The sequence below is a fragment of the Apiospora aurea genome (assembly GCF_038362705.1).
Source record: "Apiospora aurea strain CBS 24483 chromosome Unknown utg000008l_segment0_segment0, whole genome shotgun sequence".
NCBI classification, from domain to species: Eukaryota; Fungi; Ascomycota; class Sordariomycetes; order Amphisphaeriales; family Apiosporaceae; genus Apiospora; species Apiospora aurea.
The window spans coordinates 1779057-1801451 of record NW_027117395.1 but is presented as its reverse complement, the minus strand read 5'-3'; the positions used below and the strand labels follow the sequence as shown (position 1 = coordinate 1801451).

Below are 22395 nucleotides of genomic sequence, written 5' to 3'. Positions count from 1 at the left end.
GGTGTCCTCGCGTTCGTACTTATCGATGCTCTAACTCGTGGTATACGCCATCTTGACTTGGGCTGCTACGGCTTCCATAGGTCCAAGGTATGTGCACATACTTCAGAAGAGGGCGCAGCGCTGCCGCCGATACGGCAAAGATTGCGAGACCCAGCTCAATATCTGCCCACAGCAGCAGGTCATAGTGTGGGTCGTAAGCTTCTGCGGCTGTTGCATGGACGAGTTTTATGATGACGACGAGCTTAACGATGGTAGCAGAGCTCGCACTTGAGCAGCCCAAGTATCAGTAAGTAGTCATTGTAACCATGTGGGCGATCTCGCATGACACCACAGACCCGAACTTACAAAGCGCCTAGGCCAAGTAGCAGCAACACCGATGCTTTCATCTTGAAACTCATCTGGACGTCCCAGAGCATGTAAATCGGCAGGAAGGCGTAAAAGTAGTCGATGATGATGTTGGTGCTGGTGCGGAAATAGCCCACGTTGGAGCACGTCGTCGATCCGGCATAGTTGCTGGACCCTTTGGTCGCGCACAGCCAGGACGAGTACAGCGTCATGACAATGGTCCAGATCGCAACGACGACCATGGACCCCAGGAGCAACCAGCGCATGCGCTTGGTCCGGGCGATGCGGAGAAGGACCAGCGCGACAGCGAACTTGATGAGGCCAGACGAGATATAAACCGTCAACTGGTTTGCGTAGTAGAACTGCGCATTTTTGTAAGAAGCTTGGTTGATCGGTTCGATACCAGCATAAGAAGTTTGCGCGTGAAACCTACCTGGGTGGATTTGGCTTTGCTGTAGTACGGCCGCTTCTCCTCGGCGGCGAACCCGTATGCCATCGAAGTGAATCCCATGGCACATGCGATGACGAAGCCGGAATAGGTCAAACAGAGGACGAAGTCATCCATTCCAAACGCGTTCCTGCCCAACATCCTTGTGCGCACGTGGATGCGGGCTGCCAAGGCGGCACCGTCGACGACTAGAAACGTCGACATGGCGCCGATGAGTTTGCCGCGGTATCCGGGCATAGCTGCTGCTGTGGATGCGGAACCTTTGATCTACATGGCCAAGCTCGTCGGAAGGTCCTAGTGCTGATATATAGGAGCCTCTAAGCCGGTGTACTTAAGCATAAAAGCCGTTGCTTGACCGAATAGTCTTCAATATGATCTGTTGATTGATTGAATGAAGCAGGGAGATAGAGTGTGGTTGACAAACACGAACTTGCTTGCGGCGACGTACGTGCGAGCTTCCACCCTCCCTCTGACGTGGGATATGCAGGCCATCATGTCTTGTGGTATGTTGTGTTACATTGGTTCATTACCCGAATCCCCCCTCTTGGGATTCGACCGCATTGTTTCTCCAGCTCTTGATGTGGTGACTTGAGGTGATGCTGTGGTAAGGATGGGTCTTGATCCGAAGGACGGGGCGATGCGTATTCTCTCTTAGGATTCCTCGTCTAAAGCTTAAATGTATTCTGGCAACTCCCGTCTCCGGAATGCCTACGGGTAGCTGATTGTCCCGACTTCGTCGGCCCTTGCATGTATATGCCTGCATACCGCCGAATGCAAGGGGGCATGCTGTCAAAGTAACCTCGGGAGCGTCGCCCAGCCCTGCTCGCAGTCGTAGAAATAAATTATGTAGTCAACCCCAGTAGCTGCACCAGAATTATTCCATTTCCTTTCTACTAAGTGCTGGATTAATCGGTAGAATAACCACCCTGTTTATTCGACTGTATTGAAGGGTTAACTACCTCCATCAGGCACCTGTTTATTCGGATAAGGAGCAGCTATCTGCTTCCTGCGTTTGTTTGCTGTGGGCCAAGATGGCAGGGTCATGACGGTGTAGATCTATTCAATTGGATTAGCGATTGTTGTCATGGGTGATTTCCAGCTCGAGGAGGGGCTGGGGTTGCGAGTGCTGACTTCATATTGTTCAATGTTGTTGGTAACCAACAAATTGTCCGATCAAGGAAGTAACATGTACTTTCCCGAGCATCGAATTGACGTGTCATTCACAAGACGACCATAGATAAATTAAATCAAGACAGTCCGAGAACCGAACCAATCTTTCTCGCAAACCACCCACCTCTGACCGTCGCGATGAAGCTCAACACTGGCACCTTCGCCGCCGTATTGGCTTGCCTCAACGCAGGCACCTCGGCTGCTACCGATGTCAAATACTCAACATGGATGGCTCGTAGCATCATGTCGAGAGGACAGGGCATCATGACCGGCAAAGGAGGCTCGTCGGAACCGCTGCAGGCCGGCTTCACCCAGAAGGCATTCGTGGCCATTGCCGAGATGTACCCAACCGATCCGCTCACACCTCACATCCAGGATTACATACGCCAGAGTGCTGCATCTGTGGCCCCGTTCATTCTCAATGCCACGAACGACGCCTTGGCGTACCCATTGGATCGCCTCTCGAACGGGAACGCTCTCCTGTCCATGTCTAATGGGCCCGAGACAGGCGAGACCCCTACGTTCTCCTTGGCAGCCGCGGCCTTGCGCCAAAGCATCGACCTCAACCGTCGCAACCGCGAGGGTGGCTTCTGGTACTTTGTATATCCGAATTGGAGCTACCTGGACGGCATGTACTCCCTGGCCCCCTTCTACGCCCTCTACACCTCCGGTGGTAACAACGACAAGGAAGCGCGCAAGGCCCTGAACGAGATACAATTCCAGATCGACCTTCTCTGGTGCCACACCCACAATGCATCGTCTGGCCTTCTGGTGCATGGGTACGACGATTCCAAGACGGCTGTCTGGGCTGATCGCATCACTGGAGCGAGCCCATACGTCTGGGGTCGCAGCTTGGGCTGGTTCATCATGGCCTTGGTGGACACGGTAGAGTTATTGCCAAAGTCGGGATGCAAGCAAAGGGACGATCTGCTCAACAAGTATAACGGCCTCGCAAAGGCCGTGCTCAAGGCCGTGGACCCGGTTACGGGGGCCTGGTGGCAGGTGATGAATGAGCCAGGACGAGCAAGGAACTACATCGAATCGAGCGGTGAGCAATAAGTCGCAAGCAGGCCGGCTTCTAATCCGTTGACTGACAAAGAGACCGTCTCAGGCAGCGCAATGTTTGCAACCGCCCTACTCAAGGGAGCGCGACTGGGTTACTTGAAGGATGCCAGCTTGGCGATTGAAGCAACATTGGCTGGGGTTCGCGCGCATGGATACTTGACTGACACCTTTGTCCTCCATAACGAGAAAGGGTTTCTCGATTACAATGGTACCGTCTCGGTTTGCAGCCTGAACTCGACTGCTTCGTACGATGTAAGTCGCCAGTTGCACCGATAGTTGATTATCCACATTAGCAAGGACTGACCCAGAGTACAGTACTACGTCGGCCAGCCCCTACTACTCAACAGTGTCCTTGGAAGTGCAGCCTACATTCTTGCGTCTTTGGAGGTTGAAAGGGTCGCCTAGCGGGCAGAGATTCAGCAACAACGAACACGGTGGTTTGATTAATAGAGATGCCCTCTAAGTGGCGATCTTGCGGAGTGAAGTGTAACGTAAAGGGCACTCGAGCAGTATTTTCTCCGGAGTGTCGAATCGGTCGTATCTAGTTTCTTTAATAAACGGCAGACATGGTTTAAATGGTTGCTCAAGCAACTAGTATCAACTAATAATGATCAGGTCGAGTTTAGAAGAAGCAGCTAGAGAAAAATGATTATATTGTAATTAATACTACGAGGATTATCTCGAGTTGAACTAAGAAATACAGCAAGCGCCAGCATTAGTGAGTTGAGACCTAACCTACAGGCTATCTCTAGTGTTACTGGCGGGGTTAGGCTAGCTGATGGGGGGTGTTTGGGGTGCAATGCGGGGGCACCCGCTTGTCTCCTAGGCCTTCCCTATTTAATTGTTAGCCTCCCATTATGGCTCCTCTTGTGACCCTACATAAGTAAGTGACCGTTACATTAATATTACTGCGATCCTCGCTTGGTAATGTAAACCGGCCAGCTGTGCGGCACAGAAGTGAACCAGGCTGACCACCTCCACTCGGCCCCCGGGACCACCTGTCGGACCTCGTAGTCTCGCACAATGGTGGCGGAGAGTTTAGACAGCTGCATCCTAGCTATGTGCTGCCCGGGGCAACTTGCATAGCCTACCCCCCATGGGATGAAGAACTTCTCCTTGGCGGCGGCGTCGGGCTCCAGCCAGCGGTCGGGGTTGAACTCGCGAGCGTCAGGTCCCCAGATCTCCTTGGACGTGTGGATGACCGAGGGGCTGACATTGAGCGTGACGCCTTCGGGGGAAGAACATGTCTCCGATGGTCACGCCCCCTTTCGGAGCGACCCGCGGCAAGCCCACTGGTGTCTTGTGTCAGTTATCAGCTAGATGAGTGTCAAGGTGAAGGAGAACGTACTCGTTATCGGCGCGAAGATGCGAAGACCCTCTTTGATGGCCGCCTGCAGGTACGGAAGCTGCGTCGCGTCTTCATAGGAGATGACATCATCTTGGCACCTCCCCTGCTTCTGGGCTTCCGCAATTTCGTCGGCGATGCGCTTCCAGCCCGTCGGATGGCGGAGCAGGTGGTACACGAAGCTCTGCAGTCCGGCCGAGACCGTGTCGGACCCGGCACCGACGTTGGCCGTGGCGAAGCTCTGGAGGCAGCGGAGGTTGAACAGCTTGGAGCCTTCCTGCTCGGCCTTCTCGAGGCCCCTGAACCAGTGGGCGGCCAAGTCGGCGCGCGCGTCCGGGTTCTTGCGTCTTTCCTCCAACGCCCCCATCGTTGTGTCAAACAGGTGGCCCATGGGCAGGATACCGAGCCACGTGACGAAGGGGTTGGCGAAGAGCCCGTGCAGCCACTGCATGTAGCCGACGAAGGCGATGTAGGCCTCCATGCCGAGGTTCATGGCGATGGAGTGGTTGACATCCTCGCCCTTGTCCATGAATCCGAAGGGCTTGGAGAAGACGACCTCGCCCGTGATGTCGAAGGCGACAAAGGTGAAGAACTCGTCCAGGTTCATCGCCCGCTTCTCGTCGGCGAACCTGTTCATCCATCCGAAGAACTTGCGCATGCTGGCGTCCATGGCCGGTTCCGACTTCAGAACGTTGTGTAGGAGGTATCCTCCGGCCAAGTACTTGCTGCATTCGTTCTTGTCTTTGGGGTCCAGCAAGGAGAAGGGCGTGTAGAACCGGTAGTCCGGAAAAGACACGATGGCGTACCATTGACCCTGATGTGAAAGACGGAGTCAGTAACGTTGCGGTAGTCCCTCGGATTATAAGCCACCTACTTTTGGAAGCGCAGTCAGAAGCAAAGCTTTGATTGCATTGGGGTGGCTAACGCTGACTTCATTATGGGCCATCCGCACGAAATGACCTGGATATCACGTTCCGTTGAATATTAGTAAAAGCCATTTTCTTACACGCTGCAGACTCGGGGTGGGTTTACCGTGGTGATCGTGCTGCTCGATGAGCTTGAGGTTCTGCTTTCCGCTCCAAATCTGGCGCAAGTGCCATAACCGCGAAAACGATGCAAGAAAGGGGCCGGGTATATGACTGATGGGCGACTGGTAGCGCCGTCCCACAGACACCAAAAAGAGGGAGGCCGCGAGGAAGAGCCCGAGATGGGCCAGCGTAGAGCCCCACGACAAGTCCTGCGCATATTGGACCATATGGTCAAGCTTCATACTCTCTGTCAACGCCATGTCTGTATCAACGAGCTGTAATGCTGTTGGTCCAAAGGTCGCGAGACTGTGTTCGCTGCGCGAATGTGCGCGGTCGCATGCCGGACGGTAAGATGACGGTTGGGGGAGCCAAGGGGGTTGGCAACTATTGGCATTGGCTCGCTGCCCGAGGATTTTTGTCAACTGGAAATATTCTCTGCGGCACAGCACCGGCTGTCGCATACCTAAAGTAGTTATGGGATATGAGAGGATTGCAGATCATAGGTACTTACCCCTCACGAACTGCCCTGCGGCCAAGACGGCAACGGGCCGGTTGGCAGGCTGGAGCCTTTGGCGTACCAGCCCAAGGGTACGGTAGCTAATGACTGCTCACTATGGTAATTGCAGAATGGCATTATACGGGGATCGAACGTGATAACTCAACGTCAAGGCTACCTTGTTCGGCCCCATCATGGCGGGTTCCGGGAGCCGGAGAATTACTAAGAATGTGTTAGTTCAACGGCCAACCATGGCTATTTTTGTGATTCGGAGGGACATCCTAGTGCGCACTTCGCCCTATGGCCATTGACGGCGGGCTATAGATGTGGACAGGGGCCGGGGAAGCGGCGAGTGGGTGGTAGTCCACTCACAATACTGGGTCTCGGAGTGTCTACCATCAAATTAGGGGCTCGGAGGGATTTGCACGCCCCCACGCGGAACCACTGGCTCACTAACAACGGAAGCCGGACTGTCGACGCAATGTCGGGAACAGGAGCCGCTGTTGGAAGAGAACAGCCTCATCGGCTCGATCCTTTCGGTTGTCGGCGTGCCTGTGTCCAACCCCGGTCATGATACCACCCTTTGCCTATGAGCGACTGTCCACTGTCCACAAACCTAGGCTTGTTCGTCCGGAGAGGATTCATACAGACAGAGTGAGAATGCTGTTGTCAATGTCTTCTTGCCGTGGGTCACGGAGGGCTCCTCGGCATGTCACATATCCCAGAGCCGCCTTTGTTGGCTGTGTTTGTGGCAGATGACGATGCTTCCAAACAGGCGAGGTCTTCACTGATCCCAGGCCTTAGGGCAGTTGGTAATTTGTCTCGTAGCATCCTCGGTTCTACTCGGTAGATGGGTCTTGTATCCCACCAAACTGAGGAAGCGACGAGATCCGGTCTGCCTTCTCGTGAGATTTCAACACTAGGGGTATTTAGCCAGCCCGTTCTCTTGGCAAGTCACGACACTCGTTTGCTAGATGGTATGTGTATAAACCCTAGCACTTGGACCAAAACGACGAAGAAGCCGATCATCTAGTCGCCGCGCAAACATGGTGTTTCTATTCCCTATTGAACGCCCCGAGCCACGGGCATTGTTCGCTTGTGCCATTGTCTTTAGCCTAGTGCCATCGCTCTTCGTCGCTTTGCGCCTCATTGCCCGGCGCAAGGCTGGTCGTGGACTGGATGCAAGCGACTATCTCATTTTTGTGGCGCTGGTGCGTAAATCACTATCCCATCCCAGAAAAGGGCCTTTCCAAGATAGATTGAAGCTCACCCTTTGCATGCTAGATCAATGTTCTGGGCTACCAAGGCCTCAACATGGCTTGTAAGTCTATCTAGCTCCCGTGTTCTCATCTAAGCCTTTCCTCCTCCTACTTTTAACACCCTGAAGAGAAGCTTACGGAGATCCCAAGGTGTCCTCGTTGGCGGAGCAGGATGGCATGTCAAAGAGTTGACCGAACGGTTTGGGATTGAAACGGGGCCGACTACTTTCATCAAGGTAAGAGGCCAGGTGATTCCGACATGACACATGACACCGACATTGACTGACTTCCACCCATACAGATGATGCTCGCGCAGCAGGTTGTCTGGGCAACTAGCCTGGCATTCACCAAGATATCCATCCTAGTCCTTTACTGCCGCATATTCACCCTTCGCATGTTCACCATAGTCGCATGGGTCACTTCTGTAGTGATCTTGCTCTGGTCAGTAACTCCCGACCACAGTGTTGTTGATTATTACTAAACCCTTCTCCCCTTTGCAGGGTCATTCTCGTCGTGGCAGGCAGTCTAGCCATCTGTCAGCCTACAGCGTTTAATTGGGACCAGACGATTCCCGGCGGGCATTGTGGCGATTCAGTCAAACTGTGGCTCAGCCACGGCATACTCAACATCATCACGGACATGGTGGTCCTTTTACTGCCGATGCCCGTCTTATACCAACTGCAGATGGTGCTCTACAAGAAGGTGGTGCTGATGTTCACATTCGGCATGGGTCTGGGGTCAGTACATTTCTCATTAGTACATCTCTCATTACTGCAATCGCATTACTCCTTCTTGTTTCTGTCGCGATAAGAATTCCGAATTTCTGACACCACGTCAACCTGTCTATAGAGTGGTAATCATTAGCGCCTTCCGACTTCACTCTCTCGTCGAGGTGGACATGACCGACGTTACCTACACTGTCCCTCTACCGATCATGTGGAGTGCGTTGGAACCTTGCTGTAAGTTCTTCTTCAGCCCACCTTTTTCCTCTGTAACCACTTGGCGGCGAAAGCCGCTGTATTGTACGGATCGGGGATGATGTTGCTAACTAACTACCGCTCCTCTCAATGATACAGTGGGCATAACACTAGCCTGCGTTCCTCTTCTCCGCCCGTTGCTCGGGGGCGACGAAAAACACAGCTCTAATGCGGAAAGCTACGACATGGGAGACGTCAAGACTATTCAGACCATCGGGCAGAAAAAGAGCAGGAAATTTGACCAATTGAGAGACGACGACTGTTCCATCACTCAGCTAACTTCTACGACACCACCACCGTTCCGATCCGAGCCTCTTCATTACACCGCGGACGTTGTATCGAAGGACACTAGTAGCTCCGATGACGATTCCACCGACAAGGGCGAGCCCGCAGTGGCCATCAATGTCAGGAGGGATTGGGTGGTGAAGGACGGGTCTCCTCGAGCTTGAAGTTGCTGTCGTAACTCGTCCATGGGGAAATCGTGTCGAATGGCAGTTGTGGGATGCCCGATGATATCAAAGATTTGCAAGCTATCAACTACTACTGATGTAATCAAAAGCGCTGCTTCTGGTATAATAAAGGGAATATGTGTAAAACATACAAAACAAACATCTATATGATAGCGCTGCTAGTATAACTCCTATATAAGCGCTAAATAATTGGCTTGGCCTTTTCTTTTTTTTTTTCTTTTTTTTTCCTTTTGCTTCAAAAGCTCTCTGCAAGTATTCTCTGAGCCAGGTTTCATTTTGGACCCCCCAACAGATCATGTCCCACTCCGAATGCTGCCATAACATCAAGGAAATTCTTTTGGGTTTCCCTATCTGATGCATAGTAAAAACCCCTAACCATCTGTACTATATTCTCAACCTTTTTCTCAAAGTGAACATTACACATACACCTAGCAAAAAGAATTGTCAGTATTATTGGTCATGGTAAGGATGCGTGTTAAGAGATGGGGGATGGCAAGGGCGTGAGCAAACTTTGCAGATTGTCACGTTCCATCTTTTCCGAGACATTTAGGAATAGGGAAAACGGAATTTAACTTACATGTGCACGTCGCCGTCTCGGTCCGGGGGAGGCACGGGGCCGAATCCGGCAAACATGCCCTCCGGCCGTTGTGGTTGCGCATGAAACGACGAAGTAGGTTTAACGGCAAACAGGGAGGAAGTGTCCTGCTGGGGAACTTGCTGCCCGTATTCGGCCTTTTTGTGTTGCCGCTCCTTCTTCAGCAGCTCCTCGCGCTCCCAGCGCAAGGTGTTCTCGGGGGTTCTCGGAGGATGCGCGTATTTGCACAAGTTGGCAAACCTGCAGTGGCCCTTCTTCCAGAATCGGCACTCCTTCTGAGGCTCCTGGGACTCGGGACGGTAACTGTCGGGCCCGGCGGGAATGCCAAAAACATTGGTGATCTTGCGAGGGAATTTGTTGCTGTCGCGACGAAACCGAGTCATGGTGAGGGGCTTGCTGGGACTGGATGCAGCTGCAGAGTGGAAGGTGTATATGGAGCGGTAAAGGGGGTTTGTAAAGTCCTCCTGAAATATGGAAAAGAAGAAAAAAAAGTGTTTGTCCAAATAAGAAGAGGCTCCGGGCCGATTTTTTAAAAGAAAAAAAGAAATGCTGCACTGCGCTGAAGTAGGTTGATATATAAGACTGAGAATCGATGGATGAGCAGGGGTAGAGGGACCGGTACTTGTAGCAACACACGAAACAACCCTTCTTTGCTACTCCTTTGTGTGAGGTCTGGAACTATTAACATTGTTGTCAGGGATGAAAGAGACCTTTGGGCTGCTGTGGTGTTAACCTCCCCTTTGTTCCGGTAAGGACTGTATAGCCTGCTCATACTAAGCAACACGAGGAAAACAAAACGACCGGTTGTTATCAATGAAGGATAAAAAGAGGGCTTTCAGGGCATCCAAGCTACCAATGTTACTATCCCAGGAAAGGATTAATAGTTTAATGACTAGATAAAGAAATGTATACCGCCATCCAAGTAAAGACAGCGTCATAATGTGGTGTTCTTCTGAATTTCCAACGACGCCGGTTGATTTACCCAACAAGGACCTATTGCAGGAAGTCCGAGTCGATTTGTTATCTGCACGACGTGAAAGTGCCCATGAAACATCCTGCCACGAAGGGAGGCCGCAGATGCATATTTGGTACCTACCTAGGTAGTTACCTGTCCCAGGCATGACACATCTACGCTTATAACATTAGCTCAGACGAGGAAAGCACGCTCAAAAGAGGAAGGAGCACTCGTATTTGGCACGCCCACAAATCAATTTTCCCGCTGCACAGGAAAGTTCTGGGAAAAGGAAGAAAAAATGGCAGTCCATGTAGATACCTGAGGCCGATATTCCATACAGCACCAAATCAAAGATCCCACAAAACAAACGCCTCTTGACTTCTCAACGCTCTCCTCGTCGTGTTCTCCCATCCGCAACCAGCACATCCACCGGCCATCAAAAATTTGTCATCAACAAGACTGTTTGTAATACCCCTACCTCACCATACAAACATCTCCCCAGACCACACCCTCTCAAGCTCTACGAAATGTACAGCTTCAAAGTTCTCGATTCCTCCAACCGACCCTTCATGAACAAGGCCACCAAACGGGGCCGCGGTGTCTACATTGCCAACATCGCTCGCGGCCAGACCCAGACGCAATTCCGAGACTTCTTGGCCAGCAAAGGCGTCCCCAGCTGCGAACTGCACTGGGAGACCTTGAGAACTAGGCCCGGCGACAACCACGACGGTAATACTTGCTGACTTACCTTGGTATGAATGAGCCTCGCTGACATACGAAACTGTAGGACTGTGTGTCCTGTTCTTCCCGCACAAAGCGGATGCGGACAATGCCAAGAATATTCTCCACGATGTCGTATTTGCTGGCTTGAAGGTCAGAATCCAAGAGATCAAATTCGCCGCCACCGTAGGTACCCCATAATATGTACCCTTGTGTTCCTAGTTCAATAGTCCAGTATGCTGACTGCTTTCAGTACCATGTTCCGCCCGAGGGTGCCACTATTCCAACTCCGGCTCCAACAACTGCGCCTGCTACTGCTGCTGCTGCTGCTGCCCCGACCCTGACAACGGCCCCGGCACAGGCCCCAAGGGATCCAGCTGCTCCAGCTCCAGCTCCAGCTCCATTCCCAGCTCCGGCTGCACCTACTCTTGCGCCTCTTATTCAAGATCTATACACAAGATACCTATGGCCTGCTCCTGTGCCTGCTGCCCCAGCCCCAGCTCGGTCGTCCAAGGGCTCTCCCGTTGAGCCCGCCGCCACTCAAGCAGACGAGCCAGGTGACTCCATCTCGGAGAAACTTAACTGACGCAGAATTAGCGAACTCCCCCGCGAATCACCAGGTACTGACCGGGAACGTCGAGGGCTTGGCGGGAAAGCATGAATCAAAACACTGCAACAAGGCAACACAGACCTCTGGGGTAAAACTCCTGTCGCCGCAATCGACAAGGACGACATACAAGGATTTCGTGCTGCGTCCGAAGAATGAAAAATATGCTGGGTTCCAGCTTTAGTTTCCTCCCTCACGGCTAACGCCATAGCTTACTTGCCCTTCTCTTACGACGGCTTACGCCATATCTCTCTCCCTTTCTCTCTTCTTCACGGCCCACGCCATCCCTTACTTCTCTCTTCACGGCTTATGCCAACCCTTTACTCTTCTTGTAACGGCTAACGCCAAACAATCATATAAGATATGAAGAATGGGTGCTGGGACGTGAGAGAGGTCTTCTAAATAGCTAAATAAAGCCGTTTGCTACTTTGAATCTGTTACTTAGTAATTTAGTAGAGTGCTTTTCGCAAAGATATTTCTTAGTATAGTTCCTGTGACACATGTTCTCATCTGAGTACCACTACGACGTCCAGCCTTCTCATAACCAAGGCCCGCGGCGCGGGCAAGCCGGGGCTCTCCGCCATGGCAATTGAGCCGGGATACCGGGGACGATTTGACAGGAAGGATAAAATGATTGTCTTCGACGACTGGTTTTAAACGGGGCTTCAGCCCGAATTAGCCAAGGTCACGAGCACCGGCCGAACTGTGTGTGGGATATTGGGGCATATTCATGTTCTGGAGATACCTTCAAGCCGTATAAATAAAATAGTCCACCCTGATCGCTGCACCAGAATTATACGGTACATTTGGAATGTTACGACTCCGGCATACAAAAGATGACTAGTAGTCTTCGCCGTGTTGGGACCGATTTCAGCCGAAACAAACTGCCATATTGGGGAATTCAGGCTGCTGGCCTGGTCATACGTCGAATAGAGGCCCGAAACATTAGGCCGAGTCCACGTGTGTTACAGCCCCAGAATTGAGTGAACATGGCTTGATCTCCCCGGGAAAGCACGAGAGGGCCTAGAATCCCTTCGAAGCGTGTAGCGGTCCACCATTCCGTTTGCTCTTACGATTCTGATGCAAATATGCAGCATATGGGTTTGGTAATCTAGCTTCTCTGTTGAGCCGTTGGCATGTGCGTGATAAGATAGAGCCATGTGACAGACGCCATTGGCTTGCTTTGTCCGAAATATCCACGTTGATCGAAGTATGGTATTCTGGGAGGGCACCTGTACTCCTGAACTGGAAAGAGCTGTTGGGCGTGGGGCATCCATTGAAAGGGGAGCGAACTCACCGGCTAGGTGTACAGCCAAGACGCATACGAAAGACATCAGATCCTCAAGATCAACTAGGATACAGTTGCAAATCTTCCCGGTCTAATCAGTTTATGTCAAAATAGGTATAGCAGATGGCCATGGTGTTTCCATGAAACATAGGTAGATACCAAGTAGCCTCGCCTGCTACCTTGACGCACAAATCAATCCCGCAGCAAAGCCTTCCTCTCTGTCAACAGCCGAGCAGATGCTATCAAATACCCAGAGCACCCAAAGAGGCTCTTCATAGGTGATGATGCCTAGAGTGCGGGCCTTGCTCTTGTCGTACACCTTAACTTTGGACAACACCTCCTGTATGAGCAGCACATCCCGCGCAGAAACGATGGCGAGGATAATGCAGTTTTCCTTCTTCACGTATCTTTCAGTCAAGCCGTTTAAGACATCACTACTCGCCGCTGACTTGTCGTCGTCTTTCGGGTGGTAAAAGCCAGGGAAATCTACGAGCATGACACGCGAAGAACGTCCTCAGATAAGCGCATTTCAGATACAAAAGACCAGAGTTTGATCCTAAACCTACTGGTGCTGCTGTCCGTTTACAGGACGGTTAGCTGCCTTGGTAGCAATCGGCACATGGGTTTCTTCTTGGAGGCCCTCCCGGTGTAAGGACCTCTGCAACTTATGGAGAGCCTGCTTGTCTTTTAGATTATCCCCTTGATGGCGACAACGCGGCCTTTTAGTATAACAGGTACTTTCCGCAAATAATCGATAATCCTATTTGTCTAATCAGGCATCACATCCAGTGGGATAAGCATCATACCCAGTGGGATAAACATTATACCAGGACACTAGATATTCCCTGTCTATGTGTGTAGGACGGCATGGTATGGTGAGGGCAGCGCCGTCGCCTTTAAGGGGATGTTCGGGGCAACCTGTATCAGATTGGTGGGAGGTTGGTATGAGTTGGTTCTGAGAAGGGGGAGGACTACGTGTAATATTTGACGTTATGGTAGTGTAAGCCATCAAGAGTCGGGAGCTGTTGACGTCCATAAGTAAATACATAAAGAATGAAAGAGGAAGAATCCGAATGGAGTCTTGGATCCCGCCAAAAGCTGAAACCTCAAGCTCCTTGAGATCCACATCCACAGGCTCCACTGCATCTCAGCTCCGCCCTACTTGAGCCACCCACTCTCATCCAGTCTCATGCCCCATTCTCTGCAGGTTATCACACAGTTGGATATCTGTTCGCGGCCGGGGAATCACCTGGGCGAAACAGACGAACACGTCTTGCGACAAGGTCAACCAGGAGCTGAAGAGTTGGATTTCAATCGTGGCCGCGTAAATTCCGTGTTTCCAAATGGCCACTGGCGGAACGGCTAATCGGCATCTAGACCGCATCGTGAGTAGGCATGGAGGAACACGGTCCCGGCCGCGATCAGTGGGATACAGCACTTTCGCGGTTCTGATCTACCGCCTGTGGACCGCCTCACGCCAGGCCCTCAAGGGTCCAAAGCGGCGTTGTGTGACAACTGTACAGAGAGATTACTCTTTTGTCTCGATCGTCTCGTCACTCAGCCTTGTGCCACGTGGGACTCATAACAAAAGCACCTGCAAATAGGGAGGCATGAACGCATTCCCGTCTGATCAACACCTATCAAGGGCTTGGAGAGGTCCGCCCCATGTTTCGCGCGCGGGTCTCGGCAACCCCAGCCGCCCCTGTTGAGCCCTGCTATCCGTTCTTCTGGTATGTTGCCCCCCCCTGTATGAGGCGGTCCCCCCCCTCCGTCATTACAGGGCTCTTCATGCAATCTGGCACGGCGGGTCTCGGGCTACGCGGCCCCAGGTCGAGGCACGGTTGCACGCCGAGAACAATTAAAAGTCAGGCATGTTTCGACGACTCCTTTTTCAGGAATGAATTCATTTCGTTTTTGCTTCTAGCTGGGCCATTTGCGTATTTTTTTTTCTTGTTTCTATTATTATTATTATTATTACGTGTATTTTTTCTTGTTGCTGCACGCATTGAAACCGACCGGAGGAAAATATGGACCGCCGACCTACGGGAAGAGAGAACATCTCTTCGTCCGACTCCGGCCTGGCCCACGAAGGGCCTCCCGCACTCCGACCGGCCCGCACTGGTACGGCGCTGTCATCGTCGCCGTCCACGTCAGGATTCCGGGGGCATGGAGCCGAGAAGCCATCGACTTGGAAGGTCGTCGCCAAGATTCTCCCGAGATGGTTGATGATTGTCGCCGTCTCATTTTCCTTCTACGGCATCTTGTACCACTACTCAAGGTTGCCTGTTTTTACCAAGACCGATAAGCGCGTGTTCAACGGCCTATCAACAGGAATCAGTATTGGGCTGGGTGTGGCTGTTGCGAGCAGTCTCGACGGCATGGTGGGCGATTTGCGATGGTGGATCCTGAGCCGCCGGTTTCGTTCCAGGCACAAGGTCGAGAGCATCCTGCAGGCCGACAGCATGATGTCTCTCTTGAAATTGGCCTATCGAACACGTCGCAAGTCCATCCACAGTGCCGTCTTTTTCTGGGGTCTCTTGATTCTCGTAAGTCGTACCGCACGTGACTTTTACCCAGGACTTATCACTGATTCATGGCGAGGGATACAGGGATCGCAGGTTACTGTGGCTTCGATAGGTCTATGTTACTCCACTGACACTGCCGAAAAGAACGCTCTGATGGAGCCAGGCACGGTATTCATTCCGAATCTGTCTTCCATTCAGGCCGGAGATATTGTCAATGATACGACTACGTCACTTGGCGCCCAGCAGTTCATGGCCAACAAGTAAGTTTCCCTAGGGAGGACGTCCCTGCGGCCATGACCAACTCCCGTCGTTGGCAGTGAGCTAACGAGTATGGCAGTTACGGCATCATTTCTACTGCGTCCAAGCCTGGTAACAATTTCAGCGAAATTCCTCGGGATAGAATAATCGTGCGCCCTGGTGACCCGCCCACGTTCTGCGAGGGCGCCGTGTGCCGCTACCTCTTCAAGGAGTTGTCACTGGACCCTGCACAGCCAGACGACGAGAGTCTTATTTCGGTCACCACGACAAGGACGATAGATGCCACGACGACGTGCAATGCCTGGCCTGTCGTCTCGGGAGGAGACGGCAGCGTGAAGAGGATCTCAGTCGCCATGGACCAAGGCGACAAGGAGGTGACGATACCTGCACTGATCGGCACCAATGCGACAATTTACATGACAGATACGACGCAAAACTGCGGCGACGGCTGTACTCTGCTCTCTGCTTTCGAAGCATCGGCCACGGCGGCGTGGTACTACCAATGCAACGTAACGGTAGGAGCGGTGACCAACGCCACGCGGCCGGAGCACCAAGCCAGCAACAGCTTGAGAACCCTCATGGCAGATTCTATCGCGCTGCAGGGCTATGCCGCCTCTTCTTTCGCCGGCGATTCTGAGCCCCAGTACCAGACGTACCCCTCCGAATCCTTGTTCGGGAGGGCAGTCAACGGCGGTGCCGACCAACTGGCGCAAATCATCTCGCGCTTCACCATCGGTGCCATGGCCTCCTTCGCCGACAACAACAAGTTGATCCAGGTAGATGGTGAAGCGCCCCGACGCGGAGTGGAGCTTGATTTGACGCACCCTGGAATTATCTTATTCTTGTTGCTCCTTATCATAGGTATGACTCTGTTCTTGGAGATATTCATGGCCATCTGGGCCAACCGCGTCGTCATACCGCCCGATAGTCCCCTGGCGGTGGCTCAGGTCCTGCGGGAAATGACGATGAACCGCCCCCATAACCAGCTTAACCTCAAATCGTACCCGACAGGCAAGTCGATGACCGACAGGAAGGGAGAGCCATTGTGGAGATATCGAAGTACGCTCGTGCCTGGTGTTGGCATGTACGACCTGTACATGGAAGGGTCCGTCTCATATCATAATGGACAGGATGAGATAGAGATGACCGGATCCTAACCAGTATAGCCAAGGAACCAATATGTAATAGTTTGAGAAAAAAGAATTGAGACATACATCACAGCAGAGACCCCGTTGGCGGAAGATTTGATGAGCTAAAAGAGAGTTGTGACGATTGACATTTGAACTTCAGCAATTCAAACCTCGAGGCTGTTGGCTCGATGCGGTCGTTTTGATGCAGAAGGACGCTAATAATAAACGCCTGGAACTGGCTTGGCCGCCTGGGGATAACCCTGCACGAAACGGGCTACTTGAGCGACTCAGCGCAGGGGTCCAAGGGATTATGAACAAGAATGATAAAGAGAGAACTACTGCTTGGCTGGAAGAATCGTACAATTTCTCAACCGAGATTGAAGCAATTATTCAAGTGATTGCCAACGAGGATCGCTTCCCCTGCGTCTTCTTGGACCCGACGCAAGTGTGGTCGGCTGGCACGGATAAGACAACTCAGGGGTCGACAATGAAGACGCGAATATGGCCATCTGGGCCAGAGCAGATCTACTCGAGATCATAAGGTCGTGCCACCCCAAGATTCTTCTTCGACTGGGCGGGGCGTTGACAAGACGAGCTACATGTCAAGTGCAAATGTGATGCCTGAACACGTCAGAGACATGCCTCAGAATGAGCTCATAAGGATGCCACTTGTACTCGCAAAGGCTAAGCACCAGAGGGTCTTCTGGACAGCCCTTCTCCACCTCGTGGTCCCCGGTACGGAGCTTTCTGGGCGGGCGGCAGCCTTGCTTGCTGCGCTGAGTATCCGCATGGGTATGAGGCCACTGATTGACGAAGCCGAGCAAGAAATGCTAAGTTGGAAGGAGAAGTGGAACAATCTCGAAGTTCCTGAAACACGGAATACCAATTGCATGTCACTGCTTATGGATGCCTACACGAGCTTTACAGAACGCATCAAGAAAAGAAAGGCGGAGGATTCGGTATATGCGACACTGCTGAAGCCCCCGGACCGAAGCCTTTTTGAGCGCCTAGTTGACTACAGTCTCCTCAAGGCCAACATAGATACCTCGTTGACTGCACCAGTTGGTTAGCATCCAGGCTGCTGTGCGACCAGTACGGAACGAGCTGGTTGCTTCGGAGCTCAGACTCTATGATAAAGCATCCGCTTACGAATGAATCCATATCCAGGACCGTATCGGCCGCTGGCGCGCTGGGTGAAGACTCGAAGGCAGTGTATGCTCACATGCCCCAAAGCCACGGCGGCTGTTACGGAGTTGACGGCGGCGATGATGAGTTCTCGAATTATACTGTGAAGATTCAGGGGATGAGTGGTTATGATACAGAAGATGAGCGAGCCTATTTTCTATGCGATGGTAGAAATAAAGGGGGTTTGGTCTAGCTCATTCGACAGCATTATGGTGGGCTTCAGGAGTACTTCAGACACAAAAATAAAGAGGGTTGGTTCGAATTAGCCCAGTTGTATTCCCTTGATTGCGAAAGCGCTGCTCCCACCAGAGTATCCCGTACTGTAAACATCAAGCGATCGGCTACTGATATTGGTACAGTGGTTATTCCGTTAGGTATGTTTTTTAATTGGAATAAACAGGCTTGCCAATCATGTTCGGATGATATACTTTGCACATGTTTGTTTTAAGTTTCTCAAGTACTCAAACGCTCATACCGTATTGGTCGTGTCAATAGGTGGCCTGTCTTCTGACAGTTCCACCCGGGGCTTTGGTGAATGCAGACCGGAAAATCCCTCGGCAAGTTTCTAGTATGTCGAAGGGAATGTGGTCAACCGCCCGCCGTCCGACACAATGATGGTCCCGTTGCAGTAGGCGCCGGCCCGCGAGGCTAGGTAAAGGATGGTGCCAGCCATGTCGTGGTCGTCGCCCGCGCGCTCCAGCGGGATGGTGTCCTTGCCGAAGCCGCCCTGGCGCTCGATGATGGGGGCCGACATCTCGCTCGGGTAGAGGCCCGGGCAGATGACGTTGGCGCGGATGTCAAAGGTCGGCAGGCTGACCGACAGCTGCTTCATGAGATGTGTGCACGCCGCCTTGGACTGGCCGTACGCAAAGCCGCCAGTGTTAACCTTGTTGAAGCCCGCGATGCTGCTTGTGGCGATGACCTGCGACTTTTGCCAGACATTCCCCTTCTTGTTGCCCGCGTCCAGGAGCGGCAGGAAGGCCATCGTCGTGTACCACACGGCCGACGTGTTGACCGCGAAGGTCTGCGTGAAGTCCTCGATGGGTACGTTGAAGTTCTCCTCGGCGAACTCGGCGACGCTCATGTCCGGGCTGGCACGCTTGGTCGAGGGCCCACTCACGCCCGAGTTGCACACCAGCAAGTTGACGAAGCCGGATTCCTGCTTAACCTGGTCCACGGCGGCCTTCAGGGAGTCCTTTGACGTGACGTCGCAGGTGAGTGGGACGACGACGGACGGCTTGCCGACGGTCTTCACTGCCTCCTGTAAGACGTCTGCGCGTCTCCCCAGGATGTATACTTTGGCAGCTCCGTTCTCCGCCAAGGCTCTGGAAATCATCAAACCGATTCCTGTTACGAAGTTAGTGTTTGGAAGTCTAAACTGCACTTGACGGCAAAACATACCTGTGCCTCCACCTGTCACCACCGCAACCATGCCATTGACATTGAAAATGTCGCCGGCAGCTACTGACGGGCTGGCTGTTGCTTGAGAAGAAGACATTATTTCAAGATTGGTATGATAGCTACTCCAGGATTGAGGTATGGCTTGAAGATGCACTTGAGGGTTAAGCAAGCTTCTCGAGTACGTCACTCACCTTTTAAAGGGTACTTACAATAATTGCTTAGAAATACCGAGGTTCCACTTGTCTTCGGATGGAGTATTCGCCTGCTTAGCGTATATCCACAGTGTCATAGTCTCGGGGATCCAGTCTTGTCGAGCTATTAACTATCAGCATGTGGCGTTACTTGATACAGGATAGATAGCAAACGACAGTGAGTTCAAACGGGAGACGAGTTCTCTCCGTATACCCTTGACGGCGACAGTGCTGCCCCCACCATATCGTGCCGTTCTGTACATATGGATTTAGGGGATATTTAGTGGCGTAATATAAGGCTCATCCTGCTGGATGCAATATCTAATTAAATAAGCAACTAGGCCTGTTGATTATTCCATTGCGGAAAGGACCTACCTTCGATACCAAGGGCAGCGTTGTCGCCATCAAGGGGATAACACATATCCTGATACCATGTCGTCAGTAACCCTACTCCGAGACCAAGAAAGCTAGCTATTCAGGCACGTCCAGCGATCAGAAGAGAACATTGCGCATCTGCAAAGATCAGTTTAGAAGGAAACGTTTGATGTGCTTTCCTCATTGCCATGACAGGAGGCTGGCTGTCTTGCTCTCATCAGGGGGTTGGGTGTTGGACTTGGTTCGAAGCATCCATGTCTGTGCCTGTGCCTCGAAAGCTCCAGGCGCCGCGACCCCGCTACGATGCTTGTTGTACCCCTCAGTGGATTGGATGACGACGGACATGGACGATTGCTGGCGCGCATGGCTTGCCCGCCTTTGTTTGCAAATACTAATAACGGCGATATGACAATCCAGGCCGCTGTGAACCAAAGACGGGGCGACTCTAAGAAAAGGAGCTACCGCGATGTGCCGTGTGCAGGACTTCCAAACCACGTGCTGGTAGTCGTGATAAGCTTCAATGCCTTGCCGAGTACGGAGTACCTAGGTACATGTAGTTTGATCGACCCACTGTAAAGTGCAACGGGCTTGGCAAGGAACCTCCAAGCTCCAAGGGTCAATCCAGAGCTAAAGCTAAATTTTTTGTAGCGATCTTATCAGTCGAGACTTGAGAAGCGCCTGCAATTCCGCCCAAAACACCCTGGACGACAACGCAGATAATACACGAGATGGTCAAACGAAAGAGATACGAGCCTAAGCTGGATGCGCAGCTTCAGGATCTCGAAATCAAGCTTTTTCGCGCTCTGAAGACCTCCAAAGGCTTCGAACGGCAACGCCTGGCCAAGAGAGTTCGCGAGGCCAACGCGGACAAGGTCGAGCGATTGGAGAGGGAGGTAGCTGTCTTGAAGGTGTGCAATTGCTCCCAGATCTATGTTGCGCGTCACCTTGCTAATACACGAGACAAAAACAGAGTCTGGACCTCCACCAAGCCGCCCATGCCATCCTGTGCACCCAATTGCTCAAAATCAAAGGCGTCGCCGAGTCGCCCAACCTGCCCGATACCATCAAGCCTGTGCCGAAGCCCAACATCACCGAGGAGGAACGAAGCGCCCTACACAATGTCACCAGCGGGCTCTGTAACCGGAAGCAGGTCAAGGACGTGCTGGACGAGGCCATCAAGGCCACCTGCCTAGCCCTGCGGGTCGATCTGCCGGGCAAAGGGGCCAAGGGGGCCAAGGGCAAGGCCGGACGCGAGGAGCAGGAGGAACAGGCCGATGACAGGGACGAGGGGCCGGCGCGCAAAGCCAAGACCGCCGTCGAGAGTACGAAGGCGAAGTCGCAAAAGAAACCTGCCGAGTCCGACGAGGAGGAAAGCGAGGACGAATGGGGAGGTGTTTCTGGTGATGAGGGACACCATTCCGGCGACGAAGATGAGGAAGAGAAAGCTCTTTCCCGATACGAGGCCCTGCTTGGTGGTTCAAGCGACTCTGAAGGAGATGACCTGGAAAGTGACGAGAACGATTTGCAGAATAGTCGCTCTGCGGTCATTAAGAAAGGTCCGCAGGCCGAAGTTCGAGGTCCGTCTGACTACTTCTCTGGGGGAGAATCTGATGCAGATGACGACGGTGTTGCCGTAGATCTGGACGAAAATGAAGAAGACGAGGCGGAAGAGGAGGAAGAGGAGGAAAGTGATGCCTCGAGCGAAGCAGTATCGCCACCGCCCAAGAAGGCGCGCGCAACGAAGGCTGCCCCTTCAAGGCCTGGAGACTCTACCTTCTTGCCTTCGTTAATGGGTGGCTACATCTCGGGCAGCGAAAGCGATGCTTCTGACGTGGACGTGGCTCCTGCGCGCAATAATCGGCGTGGCCAGCGCGCCCGCCAAGCCATCTGGGAGAAGAAGTTCAAGCAGGAAGCCAAGCATCTCAACAAGCCCAAGGACTCGAGAGACGACGGCTGGGATGCCAAGAGGGGCGCCGTCGGCAACGAGCACGGCGCGCCTTGGAAGCAGGGCATCAAGTCCGCGTTTGAGAAACGGGCGAAGCCGACAGAACCAGCGCCCGAGGGCGTCCATCCCGATCGGCAACGCAATTTCAACGATTCGGCCCCGGCCCCGGCCCCGCCCAAGCCTGCCCGTCACAATTTCGACGACTCGGCGGCTCCGCCCAAGCTTAACCGCCGCGCTCTTAGGGACGCGGCTCTGGGAAGAGCCCCGCGCAGCTTTGACGGCCCGAAGCCTCGTTTCGAGCCGGCTGTTGAAGCTGCTCCCAAGCTACCAGCAAAGCCAAAACGAGATGATACTGGACCCCTGCACGCCTCTTGGGATATGGCCAAGGCTGCGAAGGAGAAGATGGCGAATGCCAAGTTTGAGGGCAAAAAGATTACTTTCGACTAGATACCACGTTTTAGCGGTCAAGAAATCACATTTCAAGTTATAAGAGAACGGAGATCTGAATATTAAGGCTACCCGAAGTAAGAAACTCATTTCATGAATGAAGACGCAGATTCCATTTGGTCCACTGGTTGCCCTCCTTCGGCAACCATCCTGCAACTCATCGCAGATCA

At 52.7% G+C, this 22395-nt stretch overlaps 9 protein-coding genes across 9 annotated transcripts; 5 read left to right on the top strand and 4 right to left on the bottom strand.

Moving 5' to 3' along the window:
• Positions 1-19: 19 nt before the first annotated feature.
• PG986_012017 (uncharacterized protein) lies at positions 20-1030 on the bottom strand (the record flags this gene model as incomplete). Its single annotated transcript, XM_066848239.1, has 3 exons — positions 20-266; positions 346-707; positions 779-1030. 3 exons carry the CDS (start codon positions 1028-1030, stop codon positions 20-22), a joined length of 861 nt encoding a protein of 286 aa, XP_066694935.1.
• Positions 1031-2101: 1071 nt separating this feature from the next.
• On the top strand, positions 2102-3433 carry PG986_012016 (Six-hairpin glycosidase-like protein; the record flags this gene model as incomplete). Its single annotated transcript, XM_066848238.1, has 3 exons — positions 2102-3011; positions 3075-3280; positions 3344-3433. 3 exons carry the CDS (start codon positions 2102-2104, stop codon positions 3431-3433), a joined length of 1206 nt encoding a protein of 401 aa, XP_066694934.1.
• Positions 3434-3933: 500 nt separating this feature from the next.
• PG986_012015 (cytochrome P450) lies at positions 3934-5661 on the bottom strand (the record flags this gene model as incomplete). The annotated part of the gene is made up of 4 exons (XM_066848237.1): positions 3934-4256; positions 4377-5187; positions 5299-5333; positions 5406-5661. The coding sequence occupies 4 exons, from the start codon at positions 5659-5661 to the stop codon at positions 3934-3936; spliced, it is 1425 nt and encodes a 474-aa protein (XP_066694933.1).
• A 1282-nt stretch (positions 5662-6943) lies between these two features.
• Positions 6944-8582, top strand: PG986_012014 (uncharacterized protein; the record flags this gene model as incomplete). Its single annotated transcript, XM_066848236.1, has 7 exons — positions 6944-7108; positions 7182-7218; positions 7307-7392; positions 7458-7597; positions 7657-7893; positions 8006-8115; positions 8233-8582. The coding sequence occupies 7 exons, from the start codon at positions 6944-6946 to the stop codon at positions 8580-8582; spliced, it is 1125 nt and encodes a 374-aa protein (XP_066694932.1).
• A 594-nt stretch (positions 8583-9176) lies between these two features.
• On the bottom strand, positions 9177-9581 carry PG986_012013 (uncharacterized protein; the record flags this gene model as incomplete). Its single annotated transcript, XM_066848235.1, has 1 exon — positions 9177-9581. One exon carries the CDS (start codon positions 9579-9581, stop codon positions 9177-9179), a length of 405 nt encoding a protein of 134 aa, XP_066694931.1.
• A 1099-nt stretch (positions 9582-10680) lies between these two features.
• Positions 10681-11459, top strand: PG986_012012 (uncharacterized protein; the record flags this gene model as incomplete). Its single annotated transcript, XM_066848234.1, has 3 exons — positions 10681-10882; positions 10941-11059; positions 11127-11459. 3 exons carry the CDS (start codon positions 10681-10683, stop codon positions 11457-11459), a joined length of 654 nt encoding a protein of 217 aa, XP_066694930.1.
• A 3336-nt stretch (positions 11460-14795) lies between these two features.
• On the top strand, positions 14796-16708 carry PG986_012011 (uncharacterized protein; the record flags this gene model as incomplete). The annotated part of the gene is made up of 2 exons (XM_066848233.1): positions 14796-15553; positions 15631-16708. 2 exons carry the CDS (start codon positions 14796-14798, stop codon positions 16706-16708), a joined length of 1836 nt encoding a protein of 611 aa, XP_066694929.1.
• A 1723-nt stretch (positions 16709-18431) lies between these two features.
• Positions 18432-19364, bottom strand: PG986_012010 (Short-chain dehydrogenase/reductase SAT3; the record flags this gene model as incomplete). Its single annotated transcript, XM_066848232.1, has 2 exons — positions 18432-19213; positions 19268-19364. 2 exons carry the CDS (start codon positions 19362-19364, stop codon positions 18432-18434), a joined length of 879 nt encoding a protein of 292 aa, XP_066694928.1.
• A 1197-nt stretch (positions 19365-20561) lies between these two features.
• PG986_012009 (uncharacterized protein) lies at positions 20562-22225 on the top strand (the record flags this gene model as incomplete). The annotated part of the gene is made up of 2 exons (XM_066848231.1): positions 20562-20741; positions 20804-22225. 2 exons carry the CDS (start codon positions 20562-20564, stop codon positions 22223-22225), a joined length of 1602 nt encoding a protein of 533 aa, XP_066694927.1.
• Positions 22226-22395: the final 170 nt, after the last annotated feature.